This window comes from Oncorhynchus keta, chromosome 7 (genome assembly GCF_023373465.1).
Source record: "Oncorhynchus keta strain PuntledgeMale-10-30-2019 chromosome 7, Oket_V2, whole genome shotgun sequence".
In the NCBI taxonomy this organism is placed as follows: domain Eukaryota; kingdom Metazoa; phylum Chordata; class Actinopteri; order Salmoniformes; family Salmonidae; genus Oncorhynchus; species Oncorhynchus keta.
Window position 1 is genome coordinate 2644216 of NC_068427.1, and position 19784 is coordinate 2663999.

General features: G+C 42.2%; 1 protein-coding gene across 8 annotated transcripts in view; it reads left to right on the plus strand.

Annotated features, from left to right (window-relative positions):
* The window catches only part of LOC118385871 (leucine-rich repeat flightless-interacting protein 2-like), an 86897-nt gene that overhangs the window by 22910 nt on the left and 44203 nt on the right, over nt 1-19784 (plus strand). For all 8 annotated transcript variants that reach the window (XM_052521856.1, XM_035773066.2, XM_052521857.1 and 5 more), the window contains exon 2: nt 11122-11208. In XM_052521856.1, the coding sequence (XP_052377816.1) occupies nt 11122-11208 (87 nt within the window). The remainder of the gene's footprint in view (nt 1-11121; nt 11209-19784) is intronic.

Genomic DNA, 19784 nt, shown 5'->3' on the forward strand with positions numbered 1-19784 from the left:
CTCTTGTTTAGTGTCTGGCATAGAACCGTGAGTCACTCTGTCTGTGGGCATAGAATAGTCCGGGACTTGGCTCTGCTGGGATGCTATTGCTAGGTCATTGTTAGTGCCTGCTCAGAGCCCACACCCTGTTGGAAAGCAACAGAGCTTGTGCAAGTTTATAGCATTACCAGTACGTCTATACTTGGTAATCAATGTGGGTCTTAGAAATAGTCCCTAAAGCAGGTTATAATTATACTCTTGACTGTGCCAATCAAGATACTCTGCTGCTTTAATCCATTTCTGGTTGGACCTCATTTTCCCAAGTTATTTTAACCTCCACTCAAATATCGGAGTTGTTCTGTGTCCTCTCTTTGTCCAGTCTGTCAGCGCCCTCTGCCTTTTTATAATGCCCGGACATGTTGGTTGGCTGGCAGTCGGGGTGGAGGGGCTTGGGAGTGAGCCTCACTGGGGGCCCCGGCCAGAATGGCATTCAACTGGGGTGGCACTGAGACCTGCGATAAGGGCTCTGCACTCTGAGAGCGGTCAGCGATGGGATCAGAATGACGGGATCCAGGCCAACTCCCCTGCCCCTAGAACCAGCGGCAAGGCACTGAGGGCAGCAGGGCCTCATTTGAGAGCCATGGTGCCTTCTGGTTTTGCTGATCTTCCTTGGCACTCTAGTATTGTTTTTGTTGTGGGATCACCAACCACCAGGTGTGACTGGGACTACTTTTTAAGCTTCATAATGAAAAACAATTTGATGGGGACATGAAGAACATGATCTGCTTTTTCTCCTAACGTATTGCACAAGTTGACTGCAGGTATTTACTTAAGTAGCTACAAATATTCACATTATTAAACTTAAATGGTCAACTTTTTGGGGACATTACGTTATTGAAAATGATACCATCTGGGTGGTATACTTTATATACCATATACGGGGTATTTGGAAATACCGATGGTAAGATTTAATACCGTACCAAAAATGAAAGTGGCTAGCATGCAAGATAGTTTCTTGTTTACAGTAGAGACAAGCCCCTCCTGGATCAGGATCCCTGCTGTCTAAATGTTTTGGTTTTTTTTTAACGTTTGGAAAGAAAGCGCCCCTTGTGTGCACTGCTGGTTATAGTAATGGTGTGAAAATCAGCCCTACCCCTCCATACATACTCACTTTTCCCACCTATTTGACCATGTTTTTTCCCCCAGGTCCCATCTCATGTGCAGCATGTTTATGTGCAGCCCATCTTAATGTTCTCCCTGCATCCTTGAACCCATCGACAATACCTTTTTGCATATACTTTGAATCTCACACCAAAAGTAGACAATTGAGCGACAGGCAAGGTTATGGTTCCTGCAGCACTTTGTGGAATGGCTCAGAGGTGTGTCAACATCACTCATTTTTGATGCAGTGAACTAACTCTGGGTCTCCAGAGGACAGTCACTCTAATGAAATCCAACTGAATTGGAGCGTTTTTGATGGAACTTGGGTCCATGTAGGTCATTAAAAATAGCTGTGCAGAAGGGGAGCAGCGGGTGGAGAAAGATATTCATTCTCTCTGTCACTCTTCCCTGGCCCAGTTAGATGTGGTATTTAGTAGCACCAGGTAAGAGACTTTATGTTGTCATACCTGCTATTTGAAGCAGGTTTTGTTGGATAGGTTTTTTTTACTTCGATACAAAGTTTAGTACTAAACTACTTGATATCATCACGATACTTGATACAAAAACGATACCACGTTAAAAAAAAGTGTATTAGCCAAAGTCACAGAATGGCACTTGATCCAGACAGATCTTCTGAGTTCAATATCATTACCTTTTTGAGATTTTTAAATGTATGCATTAAAGAATCAAATATACAATCAATTTTACTTTGTTTTTATGGAGATTGATAAAGTAATGGTAATCCTTTATTTGAATGGTAAATCTCTAGTCTATTGATAAACTGGGTAACTCATGATGTAGCCTAGGCCTATTCACAATACCTTCCTTTTGGGACATATTTTATTGTACTGGTCAACAACATTTGCATAGAACAAGCACTCTTCTTTTAAAAAAAGTGTGCGCAGTCTCTTTTTAAAACCCATGATGTCATTCACCCACAGTCAGTTTGAGGCTCAAGCACTAAGATATAATAAGAACTGGAGACTGCGTCCAAGATGACCAACCGTTGTTTAAGGTAATCTAATCGCGTTCGCATACTCTGATTCCTGGACCATATATATCCAGGTTGCGTTCGGTTTATACTGACCAACATCACATGTGCACTAGCAATCAGTGCCCACAGAGAGCAGCGACAAGGTTATCACATCACGGCAGACATTGGATGAATATAAAATGTTAATATCTGAGGGGGGGATCCTAATTTGTTGACCAGAGGTGGTTCGAAAGAAACGTAGTGGGCGTTTGTAAAGGAGTGGGTGTGTCAAGTGCTCTGCTATAGGTAAAAGTTTTGATTGAGCACTTAACTGTCTCTTACCACACAACTACCGTACATGTAGCTACCATACTGTTTGAGTTTGGACTTGCTTGTCAAGCGGGAGCGGAGGGCACTGTGTCCCGGTGTTGCCGTTCATGCCCTCCCCATTGAATAGTAGACTGTATGTAGGCTTTGTATCAAAGTGACATCTTGTTGGTTATCAATATTCTCTCTGGCAACTGAGTTAGGAAGGATGACTGTATCTTTGTAGTGACTGGGTGTATTGACACACCATCCAAAGTGTAATTAATAACTTCACCATGCTCACTGTGATAGTCATTGTCTGAACTCTGGCCCCTTGGGCTCAAGCAACGATTTTCTTACCAATAGGTCCCCTTCTTTGCGAGGCATTGGAAAACCTCCCTGGTCTTTTGTGGTTGACTCTCTGTTTGAAATTCACTGCTCGACTGAGTAACCTTACACATAATTGTCAGAAAACAGACGGAATTACCCAAAGTAACAAATTCTAGTACCGAACAGTTTGTTCTAGTATCGAAAAAGTACAAAAGTTTCAGTATACTGTGCAACCCTAGTGTCTGTGGGACTACATTGTTTTTGCATAAACGTGAAACCCTAATAGAAAGATGGGGTGGGAGACTTCTTAGCATGTTGTTCTCTCTAAATGTTATAGGAAAGGGTGTGTGACTGGTTGCGAGACATGACCACTGTATGAGTCAGCGTTCTAACTTCCTAGTAATAGTTAAAGTACTTGAATAAACATTGGTTTTCTGCCAGTAGGACCATGAAACAAGTGTTTGGCAACATTATAGTCAAGTGCAAGTTTCAAGATTCTTTATTTTTATTTTATTTTTTTGGGGGGTCGAGGTGAGTGGGATTATTTAAGATACTCTTTGAAGAGGTAGGGTTTCAGGTGCTTTCGGAAGATGGGACTCTGCTCTCCTAGCTTCAGAGGGAAGCTGGTTCCACAATTGGGGTGCCAGTACAGAGAAGAGTTTGGACTAGTCTTACTTTTACTAGTTGAATGTGGACACAAATATAATACTTTTTTTGTATTCAAATATGCAAATTAGGGGATTTCTTTAAATATGGTCTTATTTGCATATCACAGATTCATTTTTCCAGATACTTGATCAAGTCAGCCTAAATATTTCCGTTTCACCTTAAGACACTCCAGGACTAGACTTATAGTACACATAGCCATTTGTGGATAAATATATGTTTTCATCGTATCTGTAAAATACAAAAAGTACTAGAAAGAAAATTTGACAAAATATCAACATTTCCCAAAATCAAACTTGTTTTTGTAACGGCGTTCGTCTGTTGAAAGAGAGTCGGACCAAAATGCGGCGTGGTGGTTACTCATGTTCTTTAATGAAAAAACAACGATACATGAAATAACTAAATATATACAAAACAACAAACGAAACGCGAAAACCTATACAGCCTATCTTGTGACTACAAACACAGAGACAGGAACAATCACCCACAAAACACACAGTGAAACCTAGGCTACCTAAATATGGTTCCCAATCAGAGACAACGAGAATCACCTGACTCTGAGAACCGCCTCAGGCAGCCAAGCCTATGCTAGACACCCCTACTCAGCCGCAATCCCAATGCCTACAAAACCCCAATACGAAACACAACACAATAAACCCATGTCACACCCTGGCCTGACCAAATATATAACGAAAACACAAAATACTAAGACCAAGGCGTGACAGTTTTGGTCACATACACATGGAAGGCAGATGTTAATGTGAGTAGCGAAATGCTTGTGCTTCTAGTTCCGACATTGCAGTAATATCTAACAAGTAATTGAACAACTACCTAATACACACATCTAAAGGGATGGAATAAGAATATGTTCATAAAAATATATAGATGAGCGATGGCCGAACGGCAAGGTGAAATAGATGGTATAAGGTATAGTGTATGTATGTGTGTATATATATATATATATATATTTATTTATTTATTTATTTATTTATTTATATATATTTATTTATTTATATATATATATATATATATATTTATTTATATTTATATTTATTTATATATATATTTATATATATATATATTTATATTTATATATTTATATATTTATATATATATATATTTATATTTATATATATATTTATATATATATTTATATATATATTTATATATATATTTATATATATATTTATATATATATTTATATATTTATATATATATTTATATATATATTTATATATATATAAATATATATATATATATATATATATAGATGAGTAATGTAAGATATGTTAACATTATTAGTGGTGTTGTTTAGCCTTTCTAGGGCAGGCGTTCCGCTAGCGGAACCCCTCAACAGCATTCCGCTTAATTTTTTTTTGAAATATGTAACTTTCACACATTAACAAGTCCAATACAACAAATGAAAGATAAACATCTTGTTAATCTACCCATCGTGTCTGATTTTAAAAATGATTTACAGCTAAAGCACAACATATGATTATGTTAGATCATAGCCAAGTCGAAAAAACACACAGCCATTTTTCCAGCCAAAGATGGGAGTCACAAAAAGCTGAAATATAGATAAAATTAATCACTAACCTTTGATCTTCAACAGATGACACTCATAGGACATCATGTTACACAATACATGTATGTTTTGTTCGATAATGTAAATATTTATATCCAAAAATCTCAGTTTACATTGGCGCCATACGTGCAGTAATATTTTGATTCCAAAATATCCAGTGATTTTGCAGAAATAATCATAAACCTGGATAAAAGATACAGAATAAAGAAGTGTTATTCACAGAATTAAAGAGACTTCTCCTTAATGCAACCGCTGTGTCAGATTTCTTTTTTTTTTATTCACGGAAAAAGCATAATCTGAGAACGGCGCTCAGAACCCAAAACAGCCAGAGGAATATCCGTCATTTTGTAATCAAAAAAGTTAGAAACAACACCATACATATTCACTTGCCTTCTGATGAAGATCATCAAAGGTACTCCCAGTTGACAATAAATGACTGATTTGTTCCATCATTTATGTCCAAATAGCCACTTGTTGTTAGCGTGTTCAGCCCAGTAATCCATCTTCATGAGGCGCAGGCACTTCGTTGAGACAAAAACTCAAAGTTCAGTTACAGTCCTTTAGAAATATGTCAAACGATGTATGGAATCCATCTTTAGGATGTTTTTAACATAAAACATCAATGTTCCAACTAGAGAATTCCTTTGTCTTCAGAAAAGCACTGGAACGAGAGGTAACTCTGTCGGGAGCGCCCGTCATGAGACCGGGGCACGCTGCCAGACCACTGACTCAGAGGTCTCATGAGCCCCTCCTTTATAGTAGAATCCTCATTCTACTTTCTAAAGATGGTTGACATCTAGTGGAAGCCGTAGGAAGTGCAACTTTATCCATATATCAATGTGTATTCAGTAGGCCAAGCTTTGAAAAACTACAAACCTCAGCTGTCCTACTTCCTGGTTGGATTTTTCTCAGGTTTTGAGTTCTGTTATACACAGACATAATTCAAACAGTTTTAGAAACTTGTGTTTTCTATCCAATACTAATAATAATATGCATATATTAGCATCTCGGACAGAGTCTGAGGCAGTTAACTCTGGGCACGCTATTCATCCAAAAGTGAAAATGCTGCCCCCTATCCCAAAAAGGTTCAAGTGACTTGTGATCCATTTATTAACGTGTCCAGTGGTTTGAGTATCAATGTAGGCAGCAGCCTAGCCTCTGAGTTAGTGATTGCTGTTTCGTAGTCTGATGGCCTTGAGATAGAAGCTGTTTTTCAGTCTCTCGGTCCCAGCTTTGTTAGCGGGCCATGACGGTGGCACTGTATTATCCTCAAATCCGGCAAAGGTGTTACGTTTGTCTGGAAGCGAGACGTCGGTGTCCGTGACGTAGCTGGTTTTCTTTTTGTAGTCCGTGATTGCCTGTGGACCCTGACCCATATGTCTCGTGTCTGAGCCGTTGAATTGCGACTCCACTTTGTCCCTATACCGACATTTCGCTTGTTTTGATTGTCTTGCGGAGGGAAAACTACACGGTTTATATTCGGCCATATTCCCAGTCCTTTTTCCATGTTTAAATGCGGTGGTTCGCGTGAATGCCGCCCTCCAGACATGGTTTCTGGTTAGGGTAGGTTTTAATAGTCACAGTGGGTACAACATATCCAATGCATTTCCTTAACATCTCAAACACAGAGTCAGCATATAGGTTGATGTTGTTCTCTGAGGCTGCCCAGAACATATCCCAGTCTGCATGAGCAAAACTATCTTGAAGCGTGAATTTCGATTGGTCAGATCAGAGTTGACTAGTTGTCACAGGTACATCCTGTTTGAGCTTCTGCCTATAATACGGTAGGAGCAAGATGGAGTCGTGGTCGGATTTGCCGAAGGGAAGGTGAGGGAGGGCCTTGTATTCATCGCAGAACTTTGAGTAGCAGTGATCGAGTGTATTGCCTGCGCGAGTGTATGCTGAAATAAATTAGATAGCCTTGTTCTCAAATTTGCTTTGTTAAAATCCCCAGCTACAATAAATGCTACCTCTGGATATATGCTCCAGTGAAGTTCCTTGAGGGCCGTTGTGGTGTCTGCTTAAGGGCGTATATACATGGCTGTGACAATAACTGACACAAATTCTCTTGGGAGATAATATGGCCGGCGTTTGATTGTAAGGAATTCTTGTTTGGGTGAGCGGCAGGACTTGAGTTCCTGTATGTTGTTATGATTACACCATGAGTCGTTAATCATGTAGCATTCACACCCGCCCTTCTTCCCAGAGAAGTGTTTATCTCTGTCGGTGCGACGCATGAAGAAGCCCGGTGGCTGAACCGATTCCAAGATGTCGATTGCAAGATGAAGAGAATATGAAGAGAATATGTCTGATAACCACACACAAATTTGTTGAATTCAGATTCTTCTGAGGCTGAGAAAAATGAGTGGCCAAGATGTTCAAATGTTCATAGATGACCAGCATGGTCAAATAATAGGTCTGGAACAGGTAGCACGTCCGGTGAACAGGTCAGGATTCCGTAGCCGCAGGCAGAAAGTAACAGTACTTCTACTTGAGTAGGATATTTCACTACTCTTTCCACTCCTGCTGAAATGTATATGTAAAGTTGTTTACTTGTTCTCTCACTGTGGCATAGCATCTAATCAAGAATTGTTACACTGAAGGAGCTGCGTTTCATAATGTTGGTTTTGTCATCAACCGTTGAAAGTAAACAAACTAGGGGTTCATAAGTATGGCTTTTCAAGTCAGGAAAAAAGATTACTAGTCAAATGAAGGGGGAAAAGCTGCTGTGGCAATTTGCATACTAACTGCCAGCTTTATAGTGGAGTTACCTGTTTTTTTTTTTCTTCACTTGTACACAATATTCCTTTCCATTAGGTCACCCGTCATTAAGCTGGCATGAGAACATATCCTGATGCTTGTAACTTTGAATTTCTATATGTGCTGGTCTTTGTGCTTATTTAAATGAATTATTGGCCAGTCATGCTTTATACTCGATGCAAAACAGCGAAAGATGATAATATACATTATTTACAGTCCTGTGAGACAGATATGTGGCCAGACTTGGCTTTAACGCGTATAGGCTAGGCTAATGGAAATGACAACTGCTTATACTACAGGGCTCACAAGGAAACCTCTGCCCTCAGGCTCGAGCTAGCAGGAAATGTCATCCTACTGAGCTCTGACTATAACTGATACTCTCCCCAGGGAGCTAACAAAATACCTATAGGCTTGGGCGATACCCCGGTATACTGTATATTTCAATATAACGGTGGTATGATTTTCAATACCAGAGGCTGTGGGGGTGTGTGCTACGCCTCTGCTGAAAAGTTAAGTATAACTATAATACATCTAAGATGTGTGAAATTATATCCAGTTCAGGGCTGCAGCTTTGCATTTGGTTTGCTAACTTGCTAGCTAAGTGGGTAGATGTCAACATCAAGCATATTCGTTACAGCAGAGACATTCAATCCCCTCCTGGATCAAGATCCCTTTTGCCTTAAGCTGGGTAGGCACTACACAACTTTTAAAATCCTAACATCATAGGGCCTCCCGAGTGGCGCAGCGGTCTAAGGCACTGCAATGCTTGAGGCGTCACTACAGATCTGGGTTCGATCCCGAGCAGTTGCCGCACCCGGGAAACACATTAGCCATCCGGTTTAGGGGAGGGTTTGGCTGGCCGGGATGTCTTGTCCCATCGTGCTCTAGTGACTCCTGTGGCGGGCCAGGCTCATGCACGGTCGCCAGTGGTACGGATTTTGCCTCTGACACATTGGTGCGGCTGGCTTTTCGGTTAAGCGAGCAACGAGTCCGTACGGGAGTTGCAGTGATGGGACAAGAGCAATTGGGTGCCACGAAATTGGGGTGAAAAAGGGTACAAAAAAAATGTAATACTAACATTGTTGAGCCTCACATTAAACAGTCTTTCCTGTAGTTATTTTGTGTTGCCAAAATAGTGGTGCGCACTCTAAACAATGTGGCATAGACGGGGTCAAGATTCTTCACTTGGTGTTGAGTATTCTCCCTACCACGCTGTCTCGTGAAAACAATGATGCGATTAGTTTGTAACGTAGCTACGAGCTCTGCTTCAAAGCAGCCTTATAATCTTTCAGACATTCACAATTGCTATACAGAGTTGAAATATCTAGCCAACATTTTGAATTGAATAACATTGCTTGTGAATTTCAGAGCTGTAACAATTTGACACTTTACCTTTTGGTTAAAGGCGAGTACGAACGCATACTTGTGGTAGTCATCTCTCCTGCTCGAGAGTCTACACCTTCTGGGTGATGCGAAACAACCTCATCATTTCACTGGCTTCTTATCTATTACGAATCACCGATCTCTTAACTTGTCGTTGCACATCTCACACTACAAAGCATTGCAGATTTTGTACCGATAAATCAAACATGTTTGAGCAGTCCCAGATGTCCTGATATTTTCAAAGACTACATCGGTAGCCCTCCAGATTGTCAGATGATTCCAAGTGCAGAATAAGGCTTATGGGCTTGCCAGAATCCTATTTTAACCCCCTCAGTTGACATTTACACTCCTCTAACCACTACTGCGTCATCCACCTTTCCTCAATTGGACTCTGTGTCCTCTGCCAGTGGTGTATGCTGGTACAGAAACAAAGGCCCTATTCCAATCGAAAATGCATCCTCCTTCCTTACTCCATTCCTTAAAGGAATCCCTGATCTCACAATGTTGAATAGTTGAAGGCAGGGGGCTGGCTTTCATCTATCTAATCATGTGAGATCAGTGATTACTTCGAGGAAGGCAGGGCTAATTTCAACAGGGCCTAGATCTGTAGTGTGGAGTTCACCGTTCAAGGCAGTGGAGTGTAAAACTGGTCTAGAATGTGTCAACGACTTGGAGTTCTTTCACTCTGCCTGTATGTCACACTCATAATGTGAATGAGGAGGCCCTTTTTAAACACATTGAAATGTTTATATATCAAATGCAGGGCATAAGTAATATGTTTCAGTGCATGTGGGAGTGTGTGTTTTGTGTGTACCAGACCATTGCTCTATGGGAGTTTTTCCTGTTACTTGGGCAAATGGGCCGCAGTTGGGGAAACGCAGAAGGGCGAGGGAGGAGGGGTTATAGCATTCTGTGCATGTCGAGCTTGCACAGTGACCCCGCCTAGAGGCAACAAGTTCCCAGCCACATTCTGACAGCCTCAGGGGCAGGAAGGAAGTGCTTACTCACTCTCTCTTGCGCACACACACTCGCTCTCTCTCGCTCTCTTTCGCCTCTCTCGCTCTGTCACTCACCCACCCTCTGAGACAGAGCCTTTTAAGGAAAAAGCCTTGCTCTCACTCAAGTGAAGCCGAGTCAACACACACAAGTACACACTGCTTGCGTAAACACACAGACACGCAAACATAAAGCATTGCCACACCCAAAGTAATGTGTTCACGTAAATATACAAACAAGAATACACAATATAAATGTGGAGTACTGCATATAGATTTTTTTTTTAGCAAGGGTTGCATGTAGGGCTGTGATGGTCATGTGATGACTGTAATTGGCCAGCCAAATGGCCGAGGTCTCGATAATAATCGTTCAAATCGATTTTCTCCTCATCTGCTCCTGGACTGAATGTGCTACCATAGACATAGAATGAATAGAACTGGTATCCCCATTCAAGTCAATGGTGGACAGGCAGCCATTGCGAGTCAACTATAGGAGCAGAGCAGGAAGTAAAAGCAGGATGTGTACCCATCAATCTGTGCTGTGATTTGTTGATTCAACTCAACTGACATTACAAAAAATACATTACATTGCATGAGCCCCATCAGTTAACATCATTTGAATGAACATTCTACATTTCAGCAAGGAAGAACAAAGTTCTTCCGTCTGTTACGGCAGAAACTAAATCAACTGCACAAATGCCCCGCCGTCCTGTCTTCGGCCAGCTGTTCGTTTCACTATTATTAAAAAAAATTTGAATGAAATGGTTAGGACTGTTTTATTTTCATCACGGTCTTCATCCAAAACTGCCGGTTACACGTTATACATTAATTGTTCCAGCCCTAGGGAACAGGAGCCCTATCTAGGAAAAGGATGTCTGGTCACATCTTCTCTTTTAATATATATTGGTGTTAATGCTAAACTAACAATCTTTCTCATTCTCCTTTGCTCTCTATTCATCCCATCTTTCTCTCTAATATAGGCAGAGGCCAGGCTGGCAGCAAAGAGGGCGGCCAGGGCAGAGGCCCGAGAAATCCGTATGAAGGAGCTGGAGAGACAACAGAAAGAGGTACAACTAGAGGGCACTATATTCCCAATACACACATAATGTACACACTTACAGTGGGGCAAAAATGTATTTAGTCAGCCACCAATTGTGCAAGTTCTCCCACTTAAAAAGATGAGGCCTGTAATTTATCATAGGTACACTTCAACTATGACAGACAAAATAAAAAATCCATGTAGGATTTTTAATGAATTTATTTGCAAATTATGGTGGAAAATAAGTATTTGGTCACCTACAAACAAGCAAGATTTCTGGCTTTCACAGACCTGTAACTTCTTTAAGAGGCTCCTCTGTCCTCCACTCGTTTGAACTTATCAGTATAAAAGACACCTGTCCACAACTCAAACAGTCACACTCCAAACTCCACTATGGCCAAGACCAAATAGCTGTCAAAGGACACCAGAAACAAAATTGTAGACCTGCACCAGACTGGGAAGACTGAATCTGCAATAGGTAAGCAGCTTGGTTTGAAGAAATCGACTGCGGGAGCAATTATTAGGAAATGGCAGACATACAAGACCACTGATAATCTCCCTCGATCTCCCTCGAAATGATCACAAGAACGGTGAGCAAAAATCTCAGAACCACATTCGGGGACCTAGTGAATGACCTGCAGAGAGCTGGGACCAAAGTAACAAAGCCTACCATCAGTAACACACTATGCCGCCAGCGACTCAAACCCTGCAGTGCCAGACGTGTCCCCTTGCTCAAGCCAGTACATATCCAGGCCCGTCTGAAGTTTGCTAGAGAGCATTTGGATGATCCAGAAGAAGATTGGGAGAATGTCATATGGTCAGATGAAACCAAAATATAACTTTTTGGTAAAAACTCAACTCGTCATGTTTGGAGGACAAAGAATGCTGAGTTGCATCCAAAGAACACCATACCTACTGTGAAGCATGGGGGTGGAAACATCATGCTTTGGGGCTGTTTTTCTGCAAAGGGACCAGGACGACTGATCCGTGTAAAGGAAGGAATGAATGGGGCCGTGTATTGTGAGATTTTGAGTGAAAACCTCCTAACATCAGCAAGGGCATTGAAGATTAAACGTGGCTGGGTCTTTCAGCATGACAATGATCCCAAACACACCGCCCGGGCAACGAAGGAGTGGCTTCGTAAGAAGCATTTCAAGGTCCTGGAGTGGCCTGGCCAGTCTCCAGATCTCAACCCCATAGAAAATCTTTGGAGGGAGTTGAAAGTCTGTTGCCCAGCAACAGCCCCAAAACATCACTGCTCTAGAGGAGATCTGCATGGAGGAATTGGCCAAAATACCAGCAACAGTGTGTGAAAACCTTGTGAAGACTTACAGAAAACATTTGACCTCTATCATTGCCAACAAAGGGTATATAACAAAGTATTGAGGTAAACTTTTGTTAGTGACCAAATACTTATTTTCCACCATAATTTGCAAATAAATTCATTAAAAATCCTACAATGTGATTTTCTGGATTTTTTTTCCCTCATTTTGTCTGTCATAGTTGAAGTGTACCTATGATGAAAATTACAGGCCTCTAATCTTTTTAAGTGGGAGAACTTGCACAATTGGTGGCTGACTAAATACTTTTTTGCCCCACTGTATGTTATACAGCACATAGACCACATGCACACAGACATGCATGCAGCATTCGTATCTATACATACAGAACTTCAATACAACTACACTTCCAAATGTCAGACATAACAGACCAGGTGCAATAATGTACCTTACACAGACTTGGTCCCAAAACTACACCAAGCTTTAGGCACCATGAGTCACGTCACATGACCAGGGAGATGGTTCGGGAAGCTGGAGGGTCACATGGGGCCAGGGTTGGTCATTAAAGATGAAGGCATTTCCTCTGGACACAGTGTTTCATCAAGCTGAGGGTCCTTTCATCCTGTGCCAGGGTGGGGACAGAGGTCACAGTGCACAGCTGGGGATTTCTACCAAACAAATTAGCATACACTCTTAATATCGTAAGTATAAACAACAAGCATGAACACTGTCATTAGAGATCCGGGGAATTAGGGGTTCCAGTTTTGCCTTTTTGGAACCATATTTTCTTAATAGGGTGATTCTAATCTTAAAAAGTGATCTTGAAGTTATACAATCTTTACATCTAGAATATTCTGGAACACATGGTGCTTACTAGTTGCCAACCCTGATTTTGGTTTGCCCTTTGACCGCTTCTGCTACTGTACGTACAAATTGCTGGGAAATTGATCTGCTTATGCTCTTTGACCCAGTGAGAGAGCATGATAAAATCCAGTTGACCTGGAGGTCTTAAGCACTTAACCCTCACCTGAGCTTGACCAGTACCTGCAATGGCTGAACTCGAATCAAATCAAATGTATTTATATAGCCCTTCGTACATCAGCTGATATCTCAAAGTGCTGTACAGAAACCCAGCCTAAAACCCCAAACAGCAAGCAATGCAGGTGTAGAAGTACGGTGGCTAGGAAAAACTCCCTAGAAAGGTCAAAACCTAGCAAGAAACCTAGAGAGGAACCAGGCTATGAGGGGTGGCCAGTCCTCTTTTGGCTGTGCCGGGGGGAGATTATAACAGAACATGGCCAAGATGTTCATAAATGACCAGCATGGTCAAATAATAATAATCACAGGCAGAACAGTTGAAACTGGAGCAGCAGCACGGCCAGGTTGACTGGGGACAGCAAGGAGGCATCATGCCAGGTATAAGGCATTTTTCTTTTTCTTTTTTTAATTTCACCTTTATTTAACCAGGTAGGCTAGTTGAGAACAAGTTCTCATTTACAACTGCGACCTGGCCAAGATAAAGCATAGCAGTGTGAACAGAGTTACACATGGAGTAAACAATTAACAAGTCAATAACACAGTAGAAAAAAAGAGTCTATATACATTGTGTGCAAAAGGCATGAGGATGTAGGCGAATAATTACAATTTTGCAGATTAACACTGGAGTGATAAATGATCAGATGGTCATGTACAGGAAGAGATACTGGTGTGCAAAAGAGCAGAAAAGTAAATAAATATAAACAGTATGGGGATGAGGTAGGTAAATTGGGTGGGCTATTTACCGATAGACTATGTACAGCTGCAGCGATCAGTTCGCTGCTCAGATAGCAGATGTTTGAAGTTGGTGAGGGAGATAAAAGTCTCCAACTTCAGCGATTTTTGCAATTCGTTCCAGTCACAGGCAGCAGAGAACTGGAACGAATGGCGCCCAAATGAGGTGTTGGCTTTAGGGATGATCAGTGGTCAGTGGTCCTTCTGTGGCTCAGTTGGTAGAGCATGGCGCTTGTAACGCCAGGGTAGTGGGTTCAATTCCCGGGACCACCCATACGTAGAATGTATGCACACATGACTGTAAGTCGCTTTGGATAAAAGCGTCAGCTAAATGGCATATATTATTATTATTATTATTATTATTATTATTATCAGTGAGATACACCTGCTGGAGCGCTTGCGTGGGTGGGTGTTGCCATCGTGACCAGTGAACTGAGATAAGGCGGAGCTTTCCCTAGCATGGACTTGTAGATGACCTGGAGCCAGTGGGTCTGGCGACAAATATGTAGCGAGTGCCAGCCGACTAGAGCGTACAGGTCGCAGTGGTGGGTGGTATAAGGTGCTTTAGTAACAAAATGGATGGCACTGTGATAAACTGCATCCAGTTTGCTGAGTAGAGTATTGGAAGCTATTTTATAGATGACATTGCCGAAGTCGAGGATCGGTAGGATAGTCAGTTTTACTAGGGTAAGTTTGGCGGCGTGAGTGAAGGAGGCTTTGTTGCAGAATAGAAAGCCAACTCTAGATTAGATTTTTAGTGTACAGTCTAGCCAGACACCTAGGTACTTATAGATGTCCACATATTCTAGGTTGGAACCATCCAGGGTGGTGATGCTAGTCGGGCATGCGGGTGCAGGCAGCGAACGGTTGAAAAGCATGCATTTGGTTTTACTAGTGTATGGCGTTGAAGCTTGTTTGGAGGTTAGATAGCACAGTGTCCAAGGAAGGGCCAGAAGTATACAGAATGGTGTCGTCTGCATAGAGGTGTATCAGGGAATCGCTTGCAGCAAGAGCAACATCATTGATATATACAGAGAAAAGAGTCAGCCCGAGAATTGAACCCTGTGGCACCCCCATAAAGACTGCCAGAGGACCGGACAACATGCCCTCCGATTTGACACACTGAACTCTGTCTGCAAAGTAGTTGGTGAACCAGGCAAGGCAGTCATTAGAAAAACCGAGACTACTGAGTCTGCCGATAAGAATATGGTGATTGACAGAGTCGAATGCCTTGGCAAGGTCGATGAAGATGGCTGCACAGTACTGTCTTTTATCGATGGCGGCTATGATATCGTTTAGTACCTTGAGCGTGGCTGAGGTGCACCCATGACCGGCTCGGAAAGCAGATTGCACAGCGGAGAAGGTACGGTGGGATTCGAGATGGTCAGTGACCTGTTTGTTGACTTGGCTTTCGAAGACCTTAGATAGGCAGGGCAGGATGGATATAGGTCTGTAACAGTTTGGGTCCAGGGTGTCTCCCCCTTTTGAAGAGGGGGATGACTGCGGCAGCTTTCCAATCCTTGGGGATCTCAGACGATATGAAAGAGAGGTTGAACAGGCTGGTAATAGGGGTTGCGACAATGGTGGCGGATAGTTTCAGAAATAGAGGATTGTCAAGATTGTCAAGCCCAGCTGATTTGTCCAGGTTTTGCAGCTCTTTCAGAACATCTGCTATCTGGATTTGGGTAAAGGAGAACCTGGAGAGGCTTAAGTGAGTAGCTGCGGGGGGAGGCGGAGCTGTTGGCCGAGGCATGGTCCTAGGGCTCAGCTCCTGCCAGAGAGGGAAAGAAAGAGAGAATTAGAGAGTGCATACTTAAATTCACACAGGACACCAGATAAGACAGGAGAAGTACTCCAGATATAACAAACTGACCCTAGCCCCCCGACACAAACTACAGCAGCATAAATACTGGAGGCTGAGACAGGAGGGGTCAGGAGACACTGTGGCCCCATCCGATGATACCCCCGGACAGGGCCAAACAGGAAGGATATAACCCCACCCACTTTGCCAAAGCACAGCCCCCACACTACTAGAGGGATATCTGCAACCACCAACTTACCATCCTGAGACAAGGCCGAGTATTGCCCACAAAGATCTCCGCCACGGCACAACCCAAGGGGGGGGGGTTGAACTCACCAAATAGCATCGGTAATTGACACTCTTGTTCAGTTGTCATATGACCAAGGACGCATTGGTTAATGTGTACTATTTCTTAATGTAACAGAACTATAAAGCATGTTGCTTTGGTCCAATAGATGTTTACATTGTGTTCAGCTGTTGTATTTGGATAGTTTTTTTTTATTGGCTGAGATTTGTATTAGCAGTGTCTCTAGGTTGTGAGATTAAGTAATGGCTCTGATTGGACCATAGGAGATTGTAAATCCCTCAGTCTCAGTAAGTACTCCATCAAGCAGGGCTGGGGTAAATTCCATTTCAGTCAAAAGTCAATACATGAATTGGACATTTCCTATTAGAAAATATTGGGTAATCTTCAGTTCATTAAAGTTATGTAAATCAGAGTGATGTATTACCTGAGAGGGACTTAAGCATTGCATAATGCTACATGCTCCCTGCTAGCTTTGCCTCCCTCTTGGTTCTGCAGACTCAAACACCTTTTAGTTTCATTAAATCACCATTTGGTTTGACTCTGCCGATAAAGGCTCTAGTCTCTAGATTTTTACGTTTTTGTTCTGATGTGTTACATGGTGAATGTGTCTTGCTGTGGTTTAGCACCTCTGATCCCTACCTAAGGGAGCCTCACCTTTCTTGGGTCACTATTCTTAGACCACAATAATCCTACAGAAAGCTTTAGTCACTGCTCATTCTTACTCCAACATTGCTACCCTGCTCTAAGAAACCATATGTTCTTGCCTTAATGTACAGAATGATCACTGTGATAGTACTTTAGTTGTTTAGTGTACTATGATGTGAGTTTCTCATATTTATAATTTTCCCATTTTAGATGTGAAATTTGCCAGCAATGAGAGACACATGCCATATGCTCACACATTTAAAACATGTGGTTGAGTAAACATTGCACCATCCCTGTGTTATGGTAGACATGCATGAGCAGGCACACCCCCTCCTGTCATACTCACCGGATTAACAGTCAGTGTTCAGATTAGTCTGGTCAGGAGGTGTGTGTGAATGTGTATGTGTGTGCGTGGCTTAAACCCTCAAGCCAAGTCCCAAAGTAGCTTAGCGGGCTGTCCTCCTTAGTGAAGCCTCTTGTTGACGAACAGTGGTTCGTTTATACCGCTCCAACGATGTTATGTCTGGACAGCACTACTATGCTTTCCACTACTGTCCGGGTGATGATAACTTTAGGAGATATCCTGTTCAATTGTAGAAACACTCAAGCCAGAAGAGTGGATTGCTAGCTGTATATCTACAGTAATGCTAACCTAAATCATCAGGTTGTCTTTGTAGCAACGTCTGAGCCTCTGAACTGGGAACTTTTAACCTCCTTGATCCCGTCTGCATGGCAGGCCATCGTCATTGGCGACATCTGTATGGAACACCTTAAGTTTGCATCGTGACCGCAGCAGGACGGCCGGGCGGTGGTTGGCGGGGAGGGGGTTTCGGGCTGCCCTTAAAGGGCGTCCGGGGACCCCTCCAAATAGAAAGGTGAGCCGGTATGTTTGAAGCTAGTTGGGACGGGAAGCGGGAGGTACAGTACCTAAGCTGATTGTATAACTCATCTGATGAATGGTCTTGCACTGAACGAGGCAAGGTAATTGTTTATTTACACTTCAATAATGAATAGTGATGATTTTCATTCTTGACCATTTATCAAATACTTTGGTCGGACCTGGATATGAAGTTTTATCTTAATTTGCAATCTATGCTTTGAAATCGTCTTAAATCCCAAACAATTTCTGTAATGAAATCGCCAGAAAAATCTGTATTCTTGATTGACATGTTGCTGTGAGGCACTTTAAGCACGCTGGTTCTCAGAACAACTTTTCCAGAATGCTGACTCCAACGTGCCTCACAGACGCTGAGCCGAAAAGCTTGTCACGTTTCCTTTGTTGGTAGAAGCTAGGTATCTTTTGCTCTGAGGTCAAAGAGAGCTCAGCTGCCAAAGCTTGGAAGAAGAGGTTCCAGTATCACCTTTGTTTCATAATGCTTTTATCATAAAAGGTGGCATACCTGTGGCAATGGGACATATGTTTATGGTACTGTAAGTACACATGTTCCTGTGTGATATTTTGGAGATGAAATGACAAACGCATTTGTTCAGCTCTCAGGTCCTTGAAGGTGACCAACTTCGAAAGAGAAACGCTGACACAAAGCTTAACTCTAACAATAAGTGCTTTTCCGACAAGTCTCAGGCGTTAACATGACAAAGGGTCAGTAAATCTGCCGTGGGGGGACTTTGCCAAGGTTGGGGCAAGATCTTTTGGCCAAACCAATGGCGCAAGCACGGACATAGACGTCAGGCAGAAAAAAACATCGAGACTGATGGACTTGTGTGGTCAAGAAGTGGTAGGGCGTCGTCTGAACAGCACTTCTAGTTAATGAATGAAGATTAACAGTGGGTGAAAGGGTCAGCCCAATTGATGATGGATCTGTAGAACTGAGAGTCGCACACCAGCTAAAGCATGTACTGCAGGGCTGAAAGCGAGAGACTGCTGTTAAATCTGGATTAGTGGCCCACTGACAGCCCAGTGAAACCGGAGGGGTAGGGTGTCTTTTAAAACCAGGAAAAGCATTGTTGGCTGGGGATTGGTGGACAGTATAGAAATAGGTGGCACATTTTTCACATAGCTCGTAGAGCGATTTTGTCTCAGCTACCACAGCTTCTAGACTGAGCTCAAAGGTACAGCATATAAAACATTGTAACATGTTGTTCAATAAAATCGGAAAGAGTTAGCTTGTTTGCTCAAGTGGACCTCCACCGAGACCAGATCATATCATTTCAAATACTTTAAGGAACCATTCATAGGGAGTTAATCAAACTTCGCTCGGTGAGTGCAATAACTAATGCATTTCATGATAAATACATTTCTAAGCTTGTATGAGGTGATTTCATCTCATTGTGTCGTGGGAAGGTTTGGTCTCCAACTTTGTCTTTGGGGTCTGTTTTGGACCATTTAACGCTGTAGTTTACCCAATTCAGGTCTATTAGAATAGTTTTTCTAACTGCATGTACCTGCTAATGAAGATGGCTTGTGCCATTCTGAGTGAAAACTGTTTTTGTCTGTATAAACTATTAAATATCCCAATGCTTAAGATGTTCAGAGGGGTATACTACATAGTGGGTTTGAGGACCTAACTTTGGTCAGTTCTGAGTTCAACTTGGGATAACCGTTGACATAAAGGTGGCTCACCTTCTAGCCAGGCCCATTTCTATGGCAACGAATACTTCAGCTCTAACCTGTTAACTCTACTCCACTATCCTGAAAGAAGTCTCTGGGCGGTGCGTTGAGGAGCAATTAAATCAGATTCCCTCCCTCTCACAAAGACTGCATTATTATCCCTTAATCTGTAGAATAGTTTATGTTAAATTCAGTAATAATGAAAGACTTGTCACACTACAAATGTCAGGAT